The 15,545-nt window shown below is 38.1% G+C and overlaps 1 protein-coding gene across 4 annotated transcripts in view; it reads left to right on the top strand.

The window, feature by feature from the left end:
* The window catches only part of LOC126088528 (large proline-rich protein BAG6-like), a 252,186-nt gene that overhangs the window by 96,387 nt on the left and 140,254 nt on the right, over window positions 1-15,545 (top strand). For 3 of the 4 annotated variants that reach the window (XM_049906697.1, XM_049906715.1, XM_049906706.1), the window contains 2 exons: window positions 968-1,156; window positions 7,243-7,570. In XM_049906697.1, the coding sequence (XP_049762654.1) occupies window positions 968-1,156; window positions 7,243-7,570 (517 nt within the window). The remainder of the gene's footprint in view (window positions 1-967; window positions 1,157-7,242; window positions 7,571-15,545) is intronic. The other variant, XM_049906721.1, reaches the window with a different exon arrangement.

Consider the following 15,545-nt stretch of genomic DNA (forward strand, 5'->3'; position numbering starts at 1 on the left):
TAAAAATTAACACATTATCACAATCTACAGACTTACTCTACATGTTTACTCATTGGGACATTCTGTCACATGAGCACAAAGTATGTTTACAAAATGACGCACACCAGTGTTTTATTTTGACTCATACTGCCAGCAAATTCCTTATAAAAGAAAGAAAATGTGCTGCTGATTATCATTCTACAGCATGATCATGCATGACCTTGTACTGCTAGTGTTACTGAGGAGAATGTTCACGGTCTTTAAATGGAAAGTTATTCATACCCTCCCTACAATCCTGACTTGGCACTCTGACTACAGTCTTTTTGGCTGCGCGGAAAGCGAGCGGCAAGACCAACACTAGAAATATTGGAGGACATCCAGAAAGCCGTGTCAGTATCTTCAAACAGCTAGATCAGACTTCTAATGCAAGGTATTTTTTTCCTCGTAAAATGTTGGAAAAAGTCTGTATAAAGATTTGGAAACTATAAGTATGTCGGAAACTGACATAAAAATCTGTAGATTAAGGTGATGTACATGGTTTGGATAAATAAGTAAAAATTAATTTCCATAACAATGGATTGCTCATGCCTTTCAGTACAACACTTACGTTTAGTTCCTGCATGTTATTTTAATAAGATGTATGCGGAAGGAAATGGTTTGTACCTAACTTAGCCTTGTTTACCACATTTTTACAACTGATTACAATGAGGTTGTGAAAACAATTTGTTTGAGCCACACGGGAGTAGCCGAGCGGTCTAAGGCGCTACAGTCATGGACTGTGCGGCTGGTCCCGGCTGAGGCCCGAGTCCTTCCTCGGGCATGTGTGTGTGTGTGTGTGTGTGTGTGTGTGTGTGTGTGTGTGTGTGTGTGTGTGTCCTTAGGGTAATTTAGGTCAAGTAGTGTGTAAGCTTAGGGACTGATGACCTTAGCAGTTAAGTCCTATAAGATTTCACACACATTTGAACATTTAATTTGTTTGAATTTTCAGGTGACTCTCGCTCAGGATTCTCAGACTGTTTTTAATGGTGTATCAGAAGTCTTCCATTACTTGTCTCATGCTTATCATGCCATGAGCGACATCATGTGCGACTTCAGCCAGCCACCGCCTCGCAGTCTGCGGTGTCGTCCCGTGCTAATTCAACATTCTGCAGTTCTCCAGGCAGGCATTCCAATACAGGTTTGCAGTTCGGTTGTGGGATACGCTTAATTGCCGGCCACTGTCATCCTCATAGCAAATAATAATGTTCAGTGGTTATTGATTTGTCTGGCATGATTTTGTGGCCCACGGTCTGCAAATTTTCATGTTAGACATAGATGGGAAATTCACAGAATTAGAATTTGTGTGCAGGACTGTGTTTACAAAAATGTAACTTATTTCTTAGAAAACTTGGGTCCATTCCATTTATACAAGTGACCTCTGCACCAGGATTCCATGGTTTTATACATACAGTTCATTATCATAATGGTGTTTACAGGAAATAAACCAACATTCAAAAATCTTGGGTAATTTTAAGAACAGTAATTTAAGATTTATGGAGCATAGTTGGAATATGTTAAGGCCCTTCCCTTGCTCATTGTGCAATGTGATGAATCTCTTCCTATCGCACCCTTTGCTGCTTAAAATGATATGAACTGTTCAGATAGGTATCCACCTGAATAACAGTCGTCTCTAGTACTATTAGTTCACAACCAGGAGGATCACTTAGATGATTTTTCAAACTATGCTCTATATAGTTTCTTGTAGTTAAGACAGAAAAGGAAGTAAGCAAAGAAGCAGTTAAGCTTCAAATGTCATTTAATTTGTAAATTCATTCCCAAATCGTAACAAATATTTGCCCTTTATGCTGATCTGACGATCTATTCTCTATACTGGTCACCCCACAGCAGGGCATGTGTACCTTACAAAATAGCATGCCACTCCAGGCAATGGGAAATATCTAAAGTGCCATACACAGCGATTGTGGTGTATGGAGCGGTCAAAATAAAATTGATGTTAACATTAAAGTTAGCATTCTTCCATATTTGCTGGAATCTCATTGGATTTAATTTCATTTGGAAAGAGAACCGGGGTATCTGAACTGGGTGGCAATTTTGGGGGGAGGGGGCAAATTCATATTCTTGAGGAAAAGAACCTTGTTTCACAAAGCACCTAGCATTCAGCGCACATCAGTCTATCGATTATTCATATGGTTTTGAAACGCACCCGTGCTGGTTTTTGGACATTTTTGAACACATTCTAAGTTGATTTCTGAAGGAATTATAAGTTTGTTTTCGAATGTGTGAATAGTGTACGTCATGTAGCTCCCAGGGAAATCCTCGTCGCATCTAGAAATGAACTTTCCTGCATGTAAAACGAAACGGGGCTATACGAGCTGAACAGAATAAAGCGGAACTGGTGAATGCCAACTGCTGCTTGTTTATGCGGTTGATTCGGTTTGCAAATGTTCAGCATTGTTATAATTACTAGCGAAATCCATAGATTCAGACTTCCAGAGTGGAAATAAACGACTAACAGGAATAACAGGTAAGAAAGATTATGTATTATTTTCTTGGTGTAACCAAGAAAGTGAAATTCTGACTGAAAAATTTTGGTCAGATTGCTAAACTAAACAGGGCCATTTGTAGTCCCCAGCTATCAGCTGCTTAAGTTCCGTTCTGGGAGTAGCGCAGCAAACGCATTGTACGAACACGTAATAATGCCTAATCAGAGAATAATCGCTGGATAATTAAACCGGTGATTGTGACAGGGCTAGTAAAGTTAACCGGAGAATGAGTCATCACTAATTCTGTAATTGTAACGGTAATTCCTATCACTTGACAGTGGTAGGAATAGTTACAGAATTGGTGGTGACAAGATTGTTTGTTAGAATGAGGAAGGAGAAGAAATGGGGACATCACACAAATTATGGAAGAATATGAAGATTCCAAATTTATACAAAAATTTTGTTCTACTACTTTTCGGTTTTGTGCATGAGAAACTAGACCATATGAATGAAATGTGAAACTATTTCCTAACATAAAGCTTTTTGATTGTAGTAGGCCAAATAGGTATTTCGTATTGGTACTTTGTGAATTATATTGTCGTACTATAAAAATGATCATTGGTGGCAAAACAGTCTCGCTTATTTGGTGTGTGTTATAATTGGTGCAATATTAGAAGGGCCTATTTTGTTTTATACAGCACACAGTGGGAAAATAGACATAATCAGATGGAGAAACCACACCAGTCTTGGGTACTATTTGTAGTAACAGCTTTTTCAGTGTTAGACGACGACATTTTGATTTTTCATGTAGCATAACGTTTGACGAATTTCAATGAGGTAATAGTTCTTTCACAGAAAGGAAAGCACGCCATGTAAAGATGTAGCAAGATTATAGAGAAAAATCGCTAGGCCCTAAGGACTGAAGAAATGGGTACTGTCTTGACTGTCTCTTGTCTTTACTGGTTTTAGGTATCCCACATTTAATTTTATGTCACACAGAAGAGCAAGTTATTAGCTAGTAGGCAATAAAGAGTCCAGATTTTCTGAAGAGTTCTTATTCTCCTGGTTACAAGTAATCCCATCCAGTTTTAATTGCAATTTATTTATTTATTTATTTATTTTTAATTTTTAAGAGGAGTAGGATGTCAAACCGGGCGACTGGGAGCAGGAGAGGCACTACAAGACTATTTTAATTTCCAGTGTCCTAAAATAGTTTGATGCCATTCATTACAAAATACAGTTTAAACATTTGAGTTCCACAGAGCAGAATACAGTGACAAGCAGTATAGGACTGTTGTTTGAATAGGTGTGACACTGCACTTCAGCACACTTAAAACCAGATAACATGTCTTACTTTTCTTGAATATATATGTTTTATGTATCAGACTCTTCAAAAAGATGTGTGCTACAAAATGAACTTATTTTTGAAAAGTAAATTTTTTTTTTTTTCCCCCCCGTTCTGGTGTACAGAGCGGTCTGAGTTATAGTGGGGGGTGGGTAGTCCCACGTGACCTGTGTTTACATTTAGTGACTTTTCTGTATCCTCTTTGTTTACTGCTCTCATGTCAAATGAAAACAAAACGGTATTCTGTGGCTGGGCACTATCAAGTGAATTAAAATACATTCACATAATTATGGAAGGTTAAAATATGTTGTTAGTTTCAGATTTTATTTTATTTCCACCTTTCTGATAGTCAAGCATTAATCACCTTGCAGAACAATAAAGTTATTTTGTTGGTTTGCTAAAGAAATTCTGCTTTTATTCAACTTTCCTGGTGAGGCAGTAAATTTAATTGAAATGAAGTGTTTAATTCCACTCTGTTGGCTAGTTTCAACTGTTCGCTGCATTTCAGATGCACGTTTTCGTCTTCTAGCACTTATGGCATTACGCCATAATAAAGAACCAAACGTGAGAGAATACAGTGCTGGTATTCCAAGAAAATTTACGTCCTGAAAACCACACCATAAAGCTTAATATCAGTTAGAGACCTATGTCATTGGGAATCTGGACATACGAATGTGCACTTTAAGGTGAACTATGCGTTTTAGTATGGTTCACGAAATTCTAATGCTCTTGAGTGTCCTCTAATGTCTTGTTTCTTTTATGACAAAATGCAAGTAAGATCTTTTAATATTTTACACGTATGAATGTACGGGCTTCCTACGTCACTGTAGTTGCGCAAGCGCTGTGATGCCTCTTACCTGGAGCTCTCTGGCAACCGCTGAAAAGAATCTATTTCTAACAGGTTGTGGGAAAATATTGCGAATTGTGGTTGGAAAAGCGTTATTTTCAAAGTAAATATCCTTTTACGCAAGATGAACTACGTGCGAGAATGCTCAATGAATTTCTTAAATTACAGAGTGTTTGCTCTCATTTAAGAATCAACTCTTTGATGACGAACCATTTAGAAGAATTTCGAGCCCACAAGGTCAGAGATTTATGTCGGTATTAAAAATTTTACTGGCGTATTTGTGTGATGTATCTTAAAGTGTAACATGCGCCAAACAGATCAACATTGTATGTGAAAGTTTAGCTTCTCTTGTGGCTTATTAATCTTGGAGACAAATATTATATGCAAAAGCTTTGCTTTTCTTGTAGCAACACTATGTATACTAACTTAAACCATTAACTTTTCCTGTTGGTGGAATTCGAATTTATACTTTCGTAATACGAAAATATGCATCGTACATGCCGCACATCAAAGATCTTTCCAAAACGTGCCCCGCCCCCCTCAGAGTTTAGTTTTCTAAAGTGTCGAGAAATTCTACGCTGCTTTATAAAATCATTTCCATTCAAAGGATTGATAAGTTTTACAGTTTAAACAGAAAATATACTGTCACTTAGCACGGAAAAAGTGTATTTTCACCCAGGGGAAAATGTATTTCTAACTGGGAGATCCAGGAAAAATCTCGGAATTTTTTTTCCTTGTCTGCGTATACACCCTGAAATGAGATGGCGTGCATTATTCACAAGAATAATGATAAGATATGTATTACAGCATATCTTTGATGAATTTGTATATGGAAATGATGTAGGTATTCAAACTGAATGGAGAAAATAGACCACACGGCTTGAAACAGGAATGCACAGAATACTGGATTATCAACCTCCAACGCTACTGACTCTGCCACACGTTTTGGTTACAGAAGTGCCTTAACTTTAGTACATAAAGTTTCTCGGAAAACTTCAAAGTGAGTTATCTTTATAAACTTGGGAAAGAATACAACAGATTTTGTTTAAAATTACTTGATGGTTGACCCTTCATGTGTTGGAGATTCTGTCCTCCAACCAGAGTGCTCTACATTACAAGGGAACTGTTCACCATTGCCAAACTGCCACAACAAGTGGTTAATTCACTTTAAATTCCTGGTCTGCCATTTTTCTTGCTGTGTTCAGATTCCGAATCCTGGCCCTGGCCCTTTCATTTCACACGTCACCGCTTGTGACACATACATACAGGCGCGCGCGTACACACACACACACACACACACACACACACACACACACACACAATGATGGTAATGAAATGCACACATTTCATACATACCACTAGCCAAAGACTACTGGATCCCATCACGCAAGATACGATTCAGTTTCACATAATCATAGAGATAGGATAGGCGGATAGGCCTACAGTAGATAAATTTCATACGACATAGTGTGAAACCAAACTTGTTGATGGCAGAAAATGATCATTGCAATTCATTCCATACATAAATAAATGTAACGGCACAATTTGAAGAACTGCTGTAGTGCAGTGGCATCGCCACAGCCTCCAGTGCAATAGGATCTGCCTTTAACCGAGCGGTAGCTGATGTGGCAACATAGTAGCATCAAGTGACAGATGTGAGCTATCAAGTAATTTTAAATGGACTACAGTGTTTAGAGAGAGATTTCAGCTGTACACAATTTTTGAAAGAAAAACTACATTGCTAAAGTATAATTAAGAAAAATATTGATGACTGTTAGTACATTAGAATATCTGAAAGTTTTATTTTTAGTAATGTAGTAATGCGCCATCTAAAACATAAATAAGACCTACTTCCAAGAGAGTAACACCACCAGTGTACATGTGCCACAACTGCTGATCAGTCATCGTGTTTGTGTTTCTTAACATCAGGTCCATTCTTATGACGACAAAATACAGCCTTTATCATAACATGCCATGTAAGGCTTAAATTTGCAGTAGTAATGAAGAACTTGAATACTGTTGTTAGCTATTTTTGTACTACTTTATAATCCCCCCGTGCCATTCTGTATAGTTCCTTGCTTCATAACTTTGAAATCTTCATTGCTCCACCTTGGTTCATTGTGAATGCAAGAAAGTGCAGTTCTTGGCAGTAATCTGCTCACTCATTTCATGCTAATTTTTTCTCAGTTCTGCCGGTTACAAATACAGTTAATAAAAAGCAAACATCTGCTACTACAGCAAATTATTTGTCGTAATTTTTTATGCAGTTACATGGCTGTTTTCTTTTCTGGAACAAATTGTGATCAGAAAGGACCTGTATCTTGGAAGAAAGGGTGTGACAAATTTTCAAATCCTGTACTTCCAGAGGAAATAGTTCAAAATTACTTATTTCTTTGAAACAGGTTCTCAAATTGTAAGAAGTGGAACTGAATTAGTAAATTTTATGTTGCAATACAATTACCACGTGTGACCTGACGTTGTTACCCTATACCAGACATCTCCTTTTTTTACTTATCATGTAGTATCATACAAAATGTAAGTTAATTTAACTGCTACATAATATTGATTTGTAAATTATTGTCCTGCAGGCACAGATAAATGTCATGACAAACAGGGGGAGCGATAACCGAAATCGCCAAACAGCGTCATCCCAGACAAATATCAGTACTACGTCATCTGGCACAAATAACACTAACGGAGCTCATAATTCCAGTGCACCACCTGCAGTTAATGTGTCTGATCAAAGTGAAACTGCCAGTAATGAAACCCCAGCAACAGCACCAGTAACTACTTCCTCAGTACAAGATACCACATTCCAACCTCAGGTTTCAACAACAGCTTCTTCGCAGCAGCAGCCACAACAGCAGCAGCAGCAGCAGCAGCAGCAGCAGCAGCAGCAGCAACAGCGTCAAACAGGTTGAATTATTTTCCTTTTATTACTGTAGTGCATTCTTGGGAGGCAAGAGTCTCTCTCTCTCTCTCTCTCTCTCTCTCTCTCTCTCTGTGTGTGTGTGTGTGTGTGTGTGTGTGTGTGTGTGTGTGTGTGTGTGTGTTTTCCAAGGATAGTTACTACTATGCTTTATATGTCGTCATTGCGTTAAGTTTCTGTTTTTAATCAGGAGACATTTAGAAACTTTCTTACCTGAACTAGATGGGAATGTGCTAAGTTCAAGTCTCTCTTCAACATCTCATTACTTTTTTAAAAATCCTTTTCTGCTAAACTTTTTTTTAGTCAGTATTCCTTTGTCCTAGTACAGTGAATATCTTTTGTTGTTGTGGCATCCTTTCACTATTATTGCTGGGGAAAGAACTATGTATGTGGAATGACTGACCTTATAATCAAAGTACAGTTATATCTGTTGTTGATCTCCCATGGGATGATTGTTGGTCACTTACAAGTAATTGTGTCCATTTCTCTGTTTGTTACTTTCCTTATGGAGATAGTTACCAAAGATTTTTTTCGAGCAATCTGTCCTGACAAACTAACAACATTGTTTCTCATTCTTGTAACCATTTTTGCTCTCCATTTGACTGTTCTCCTATTTTCTGCCTCTTATGTTCTTAATCTTTCAGTTGCAGCTTCTGTTATGTCACTAGTGGGTTCAAGATAGTTGGCCAAATTATGAACACTTCAAACATTTAATGTATGAATTGGACATAAACTAATTTAATATTAAAAAGGAAAACACTTTCTAATGCTCTACAAAATTATATTTATGTGGTCACGAACTGGCTTTTGGTTTCTCAGACCATATGCAAGTGACAAGATGGCCTGAGAAGCCAGTTCGAGACCAGATGAATTTAATTTTTCAAAGTATTAGGAATTTTTTTCTTTTTTAATGTTGTTGTTATGTTCTGCTAAGCACCAATGGAAAATTCAGTTAATGTTATGAACACATTTGTTTATAATATGTACAGCATGATGAATGGTGTACATAACTTCAGAGCAGTCCAGTTTTCATTCAGCTATTGGGGCAAAAAATGTGTGTTTACTTGTGTAATTAATCATTTCCCTAATAAACCACAGTCAATTTTTTTAAATTGGTTCTCTTATTTAGTTATTTTTATGAAAACTCTTTTCTACTCATTTGCTGTAAATAAGAGGAGTATACTTAATCAGCATACTTCACTTATTCATATTTTTTAATATTTAATTCTATATAAATATGTTATACAATGTTGTACTAACATTGGATTTGTGAAGGAATTATTCTATAAAAACAAAATAGATTTGCTGGTAAGAAACACTTCAGCTTACACTTAGGAGAGGTGCATGTGTGTGTGTATATGTATGACACACCTACTTTGGAAAGAAGCTTGATGACCGCACACCAAGGAGTGGCCTGATGATGGTCCTTGACACCAAAACTGGTAGCCATTAGGCAAAATAAAAGTGCAACTGTAGACTAAAGCAAATAATTTCCTTGGTTTTTTACACCAGTGGTCAGTGGTTCAGCAAGTAGCAAGTATTAACACAGTAAATATTCGAGGGCTGTTCAAAAAGTAAGGTGACTTTTCAAATTGCGCAAGCAGAAGCATCGTACATTCGATTGTTGATCTCTCTTTTTTTATGTGGGTACACATTTCCCAACCATATGTTCACAGTTTCAAGTGTACAGCATACTTCATTTGTTCTTAGCGTGCTCGGCGATTTTAGATTATTATAAAAAATGGAGCAAAGAATTTGCATCAAATTTTATGTGAAAAATGGAATCAAATGCTCTAAAACACCTGAAATGTTGACGGTGGCGTACGGTGAGTCTGTTCTTAATAAAATAAATGTTTACTGATGGTACAAGCCCTTCCGAGATGGCAGAGAAGATACCTATGATGAACCTCGCTCTGGACGCCCCAGCACATCAACAACGGATGATAACGTCGAAGCTGTGAAGAAAATTGTTTTGGAAAACTGTCGAATTACCGTGAGAGAAGTTGCTGCGGATGTTGGCATATTGGTCGGCTCGTGTCATGCAATTTTTTCAGTTTTTTTGGGGATGAGACGTATGTCAGCGAAGTTTGTTCCTAAACTTCTCAATTTTGCTGAGAAAAACCACTGCATGAGCATCGCTCAGGAGCTCTTGAATGACGTCAATGATGATCCTGATTTGCTCAAAAGGGTCATAACTGGTGATGAAACATGGGTTTACGGTTAGGACATCAAAACCAAAGCCCAGTCGTCCCAATGGAAGCTTCCCTGAGAGCCAACACCGAAAAAAGCACAGAAAGTTCAATCAATTGCCAAAGGTTCGCTCACTGTTTTTTTGCGATTTGTTTGTCGTAGTGCATCATGAATTTTTACCTCAAAGCTGTATGGTCAATAAGGAGTATTACCTTGACGTTTGCGCCATTTGTGAGAAGCAGTACTCAAAAAAGTCAGGAATTGTGGAAAAACAATTCTTGGCTTTTGCATCACGACAGTGCACCTGCTCATTCATCATTGCTTTTGAGATTTTTTGGCCAAAAACAACACGACAATCATGCCTCGGCCACTATATTCACCAGATTTGGTCCCTTGTGACTTTTTTCTGTTCTCAAAACTGAAGAGACCTGGGAAAGGGTGAAGATTTTCAACGATTGAGGAAGTAAAAACTGCATCGCTGGAAGTATTCAAGGCTGTACCAAAAAATGCTAATGAGAAGTGCTGTAAGGATTGGAAGAAACGTTGGCTCAAGTGTATTGTATCTGAGGGGCATTACTTTGAAGGGGACAACATGAATATTGGTGAATAAATATTTTTTCGTAAAAATATAAAGCCATCTTACTTTTTGAACACACCTTGTATATACGTTAATTACTGTTTTGATCTTATATTTAATGAATAGAGGCTTAGAATGAATTCTCAGTTTTTGAAAATGATATAATTAGACGGATAAAAATCTACTTACCAAGCAGTGGTGAGAGCAAACACACACAAGTTGAGGAAATGTACAAGCTTTGGAAGCCAGTGGCTCATTCTTCTGGCAGAAGAGCCCCTTCAACCTTTTTGCCAGCAGAAGGAGCCACTGGCTCCGAATGCTTTCACATTTTCTTAACTTTTGTATGTGTTTGCTCCTGTTGCCACTTGGTGAGTAGATTTTTATCCATCCAATTACATTTTTGTGTTGTTGTTGTTGTTGTGGTCTTCAGTCCTGAGACTGGTTTGATGCAGCTCTCCATGCTACTCTATCCTGTGCAAGCTTCTTCATCTCCCAGTACCTACTGCAACCTACATCTTTCTGAATCTGCTTAGTGTATTCATCTCTTGGTCTCCCCCTACGATTTTTGCCCTCCACGCTGCCCTCCAATACTAAATTGGTGATCCCTTGATGCCTCAGAACATGTCCTACCAACCGATCCCTTCTTCTGGTCAAGTTGTGCCACAAACTTCTCTTCTCCCCAATCCTATTCAATACTTCTTCATTAGTTATGTGATCTACCCATCTAATCTTCAGCATTCTTCTGTAGCACCACATTTCGAAAGCTTCTATTCTCTTCTTGTCCAAACTATTTACCGTCCATGTTTCACTTCCATACATGGCTACACTCCATACAAATACTTTCAGAAATGACTTCCTGACACTTAAATCTATACTCGATGTTAACAAATTTCTCTTCTTCAAAAACGCTTTCCTTGCCATTGCCAGTCTACATTTTATATCCTCTCTACTTCGACCATCATCAGTTATTTTGCTCCCCAAATAGCAATACTCCTTTACTACTTTAAGTGTCTCATTTCCTAATCTAATACCCTCAGCATCACCCGACATAATTCGACTACATTCCATTATCCTCGTTTTGTTTTTGTTGATGTTCATCTTATATCCTCCTTCAAGACACCATCCATTCCGTTCAACTGCTCTTCCATGTCCTTTGCTGTCTCTGACAGAATTACAATGTCATCGGCGAACCTCAAAGTTTTTATTTCTTCTCCACGATTTTGATACCTACTCCGAATTTTTCTTTTGTTTCCTTTACTGCTTGCTCAATATACAGATTGAATAGCATCGGGGAGAGGCTACAACCCTGTCTTACTCCCTTCCCAACCACTGCTTCTCTTTCATGCCCCTCGACTCTTATAACTGCCATCTGGTTTCTATACAAATTGTAAATAGCCTTACGCTCCCTGTATTTTACCCCTGCCACCTTCAGAATTTGAAAGAGAGTATTCCAGTCAACATTGTCAAAAGCTTTCTCTAAGTCTACAAATGCTAGGAACGTAGGTTTGCCTTTCCTTAATCTTTCTTCTAAGGTAAGTCGTAAGGTCAGTATTGCCTCACGTGTTCCAGTATTTCTACGGAATCCAAACTGATCTTCCCCGAGGTCGGCTTCTACTAGTTTTTCCATTCGTCTGTAAAGAATTCGTGTTAGTATTTTGCAGCTGTGGCTTATTAAACTGATTGTTCGGTAATTTTCACATCTGTCCACACCTGCTTTCTTTGGGATTGGAATTATTATATTCTTCTTGAAGTCTGAGGGTATTTCGCCTGTTTCATACATCTTGCTCACCAGATGGTAGAGTTTTGTCAGGACTGGCTCTCCCAAGGCCGTCAGTAGTTCCAATGGAATGTTGTCTACTCCAGGGGCCTTGTTTCGACTCAGGTCTTTCAGTGCTGTGTCAAACTCTTCACGCAGTATCGTATCTCCCATTTCATCTTCATCTACATCCTCTTCCATTTCCATAATATTGTCCTCAAGTACATCGCCCTTGTATAGACCCTCTATATACTCCTTCCACCTTTCTGCTTTCCCTTCTTTGCTTAGAACTGGGTTTCCATCTGAGCTCTTAATGTTCATACAAGTGGTTCTCTTATCTCCAAAGGTCTCTTTAATTTTCCTGTAGGCAGTATCTATCTTACCCCTAGTGAGATAAGCCTCCACATCCTTACATTTGTCCTCTAGCCATGCCTGCTTAGCCATTTTGCACTTCCTGTCGATCTCATTTTTGAGACGTTTGTATTCCTTTTTGCCTGCTTCACTTACTGCATTTTTATTTTTCTCCTGTCATCAATTAAATTCAATATTTCTTCTGTTACCCAAGGATTTCTACTAGCCCTCTTCTTTTTACCTACTTGATCCTCTGCTGCCTTCACTACTTCATCCCTCAAAGCTACCCATTCTTCTTCTACATTTTTGTAGATTGAAAAAAATGCAAAATATGCTGTTCATGCATGTTCTAAAATTACACAGGCCTTAAGTCTCCTCAGCAAATATATCAAGTCATGATAAACTAATTGTTCTATGTTCAGCATGAGAGTTCCATGTTAATTAGTTGTCAAGTATAGTTCTTAAAAAATTATGTAAAGTTTCAGCATATCAACAGCTTTTGAAAGGCTGCACACATTCTGGGTCTCTTTCCCATTTAATAATAAACCAGGTTCACATTTACAAAGTCTTCCAGTACAAGATTTACAGGAAGAAAAGTTATATCATCTGCATAGATCTCTCTTCACTAATATTGTCTGGTTAGTCATTTGTCTGTACAAGGAATAGAAGAGGTTCAATTTTTGATTCCTGTACCACTCAGTGTTGTACCTTGAGTGGATTCAGTAGTTAACCCTCAGAACTCAATCCCACTTTCTGTTATAAAGATATCATTTGAATATTTGTAAACTGTTGCTACAAATATCATACTGCTCCAGTTTAGAGAACAAAATGGAGGTATCAACTTGAAGGCCTATCGTGGATCACAGGTGGTGATGTGTGTAAACATGGTCTTCAAATGCTGGTAAAACATCTCTCACCTAGAGTTCTAATAGTGATTCAGCTGACCTGTCCTTCCTGCAACCAAACTGTAAGGTGCTTAACATATTATTCAGTTCTAAGTACTCATACAATTGCTGATAAATGGTGATTTCAAAGACTTTGGTGAGTATTGATTCCACAAAGTGGTTGGGTAGCACACCAGTTTGTCATAAAACTATTTTAACTTATCACTAATAAGGGCTACATGTTTTCTTAGGCAGTAAGTTGGTATGCCCTCCAGTATTTTAAACAGCATGCTCCTAGCACTATCTTTTTTATTCCCAAACATAAAGTATATCCTTTGGTATGTAATTTTGACACCTTCACATTGTTGGCAGGTAGAAGTTTGAATCTGTAGATTGACCAGTTTCTAAAAAGCCAACAACATCAGCAACACCAAGACTGTCCTAGTAGACAGTGAATACTACTATACCTAGTATGGTGATGCGACTGAATGTTAATACAAGCATTACAGTCCATTGTAATACATAAATTTGCCATCCATCCTGTGTACAGTAGCTTGCAGAATTTGAATGTAGATTTAGATGTAGAAATCCATGAATTACGTGAGTATAAGATTATTGATAAATCATTAATAATTTACACTGCCACTATAACGAATGAGTTCAGTATTCACTCAGCTGAAATATTATGTGATGTTGCTTCAGTGTTCAGGGTAAAAAAGTTCTATCCTCCTCTGCCCCCCCCCCTTTTTTTTTTTCTTTGCAGGATATCTTAGCAAGATTTTTTGGGAAATCCATTAGTTCACAGCTGTTCCTTTTATGTAATTTCTAGTGTTAGCTTGTATTTCTGAGTTACAGATTCTGAAAATGTTTGAAGGTGGTGAATAATTTGTTGAGGATCAGTACTTGGTGTGGCAACAGTCTGCTCTTCTGTAAGTTAAGCAAATGTGTGTAAATCAGTGAAGAGAAGTCGCGTGAGATTATCAGTTGTATGTCATAACACCTAATAGCATTGAAATCATTTGCCATGTCTGTTCAGGCATATAAAATTAAATAACCACATAAGTTTCGTATTGCAAAAGATGAGGACAAGACTTTACGTTCTTGTTTCTCCAATGAGAAAGTAACTTTGAATGGTGCTAGTGTGACTCGTCTACATCAGCCATGAGAGATTACAATGTATTCAGATGACTAATGACACTACAAATGTCAAAAGTAGAGATGTTTACCAATATTATGGAAAGGATAGTTGTTACTCACCAGTAGTGGAGATGTTGAGTCTCAGATAGGCACAACAAAAATACTGTCAGGAAATGAGCTTTTGGCCAACAAGGCCTTCATCGGAGATAGAACGAACACACACGTCAGTTCTGTTTACGCACGCACGCGCGCGCGTGTGCGTGTGCGTGTGTGTGTGTGTGTGTGTGTGTGTGTGTGTGTGTGTTTGGGGGGGGGGGTATTTATTTATTTTGTTTTTATCCGCCAAAGGCCGTGCCAGCCGAAAGCTCATTTTCTGACAGTCTTTTTGTCGTGCCTATCTGCGACTCAGCACCTCCGTTATATGGTGAGTAGCAACAATCATTTTCATAATATTGTTATATTCCATCCAGTATTTTACCATAGTGTTAAATGTGGAGTATACACTGAGGAAGTTAGGTGATCTTCTTTGCCCTGCAGGATCTGAGAGCTGTTTGGAAAGGGTTTTGCAAGTAATACTGTGTTGTTGTTGTTGTTGTTTGGTTTGAAGTAGCTCTCCATGCTACTCTATCCTGTGCAAGCTCCTTCATCTCTGAGTAACTACTGCAACCTACCCTCCGTGGCTGCCTCCAATATTAAATTGCTGATCCCTTGATGCCTCAGAATGTGTCCTACCAACCAGTCCCTTCTTGTAGTCAAGTTGTCCCAAAAATTCCCTTTTTCCCCAATTTTATTCAGTACCTCCTCATTAGTTACGTGATCTTCACATCTAATCTTCAGCATTATTCTGTAGCACCACATTTTGAAAGCTTCTATTCTCTTCTTGTCTAAACTAGTTATCGTCCACGTTTCACTTCCATACATGGCTACACTCCATACAAACACTTTCAGAAACGACTTCCTGACACTTAAATCTATACTCAATGTCAACAAATTTCTCTTCTTCAGAAACGCTTTCCTTGCCATTGCCAGTCTTCATTTTATATCCTCTCTACTTTGACCATCATCAA

Source organism: Schistocerca cancellata, chromosome 1 (assembly GCF_023864275.1).
Source record: "Schistocerca cancellata isolate TAMUIC-IGC-003103 chromosome 1, iqSchCanc2.1, whole genome shotgun sequence".
NCBI classification, from domain to species: domain Eukaryota; kingdom Metazoa; phylum Arthropoda; class Insecta; order Orthoptera; family Acrididae; genus Schistocerca; species Schistocerca cancellata.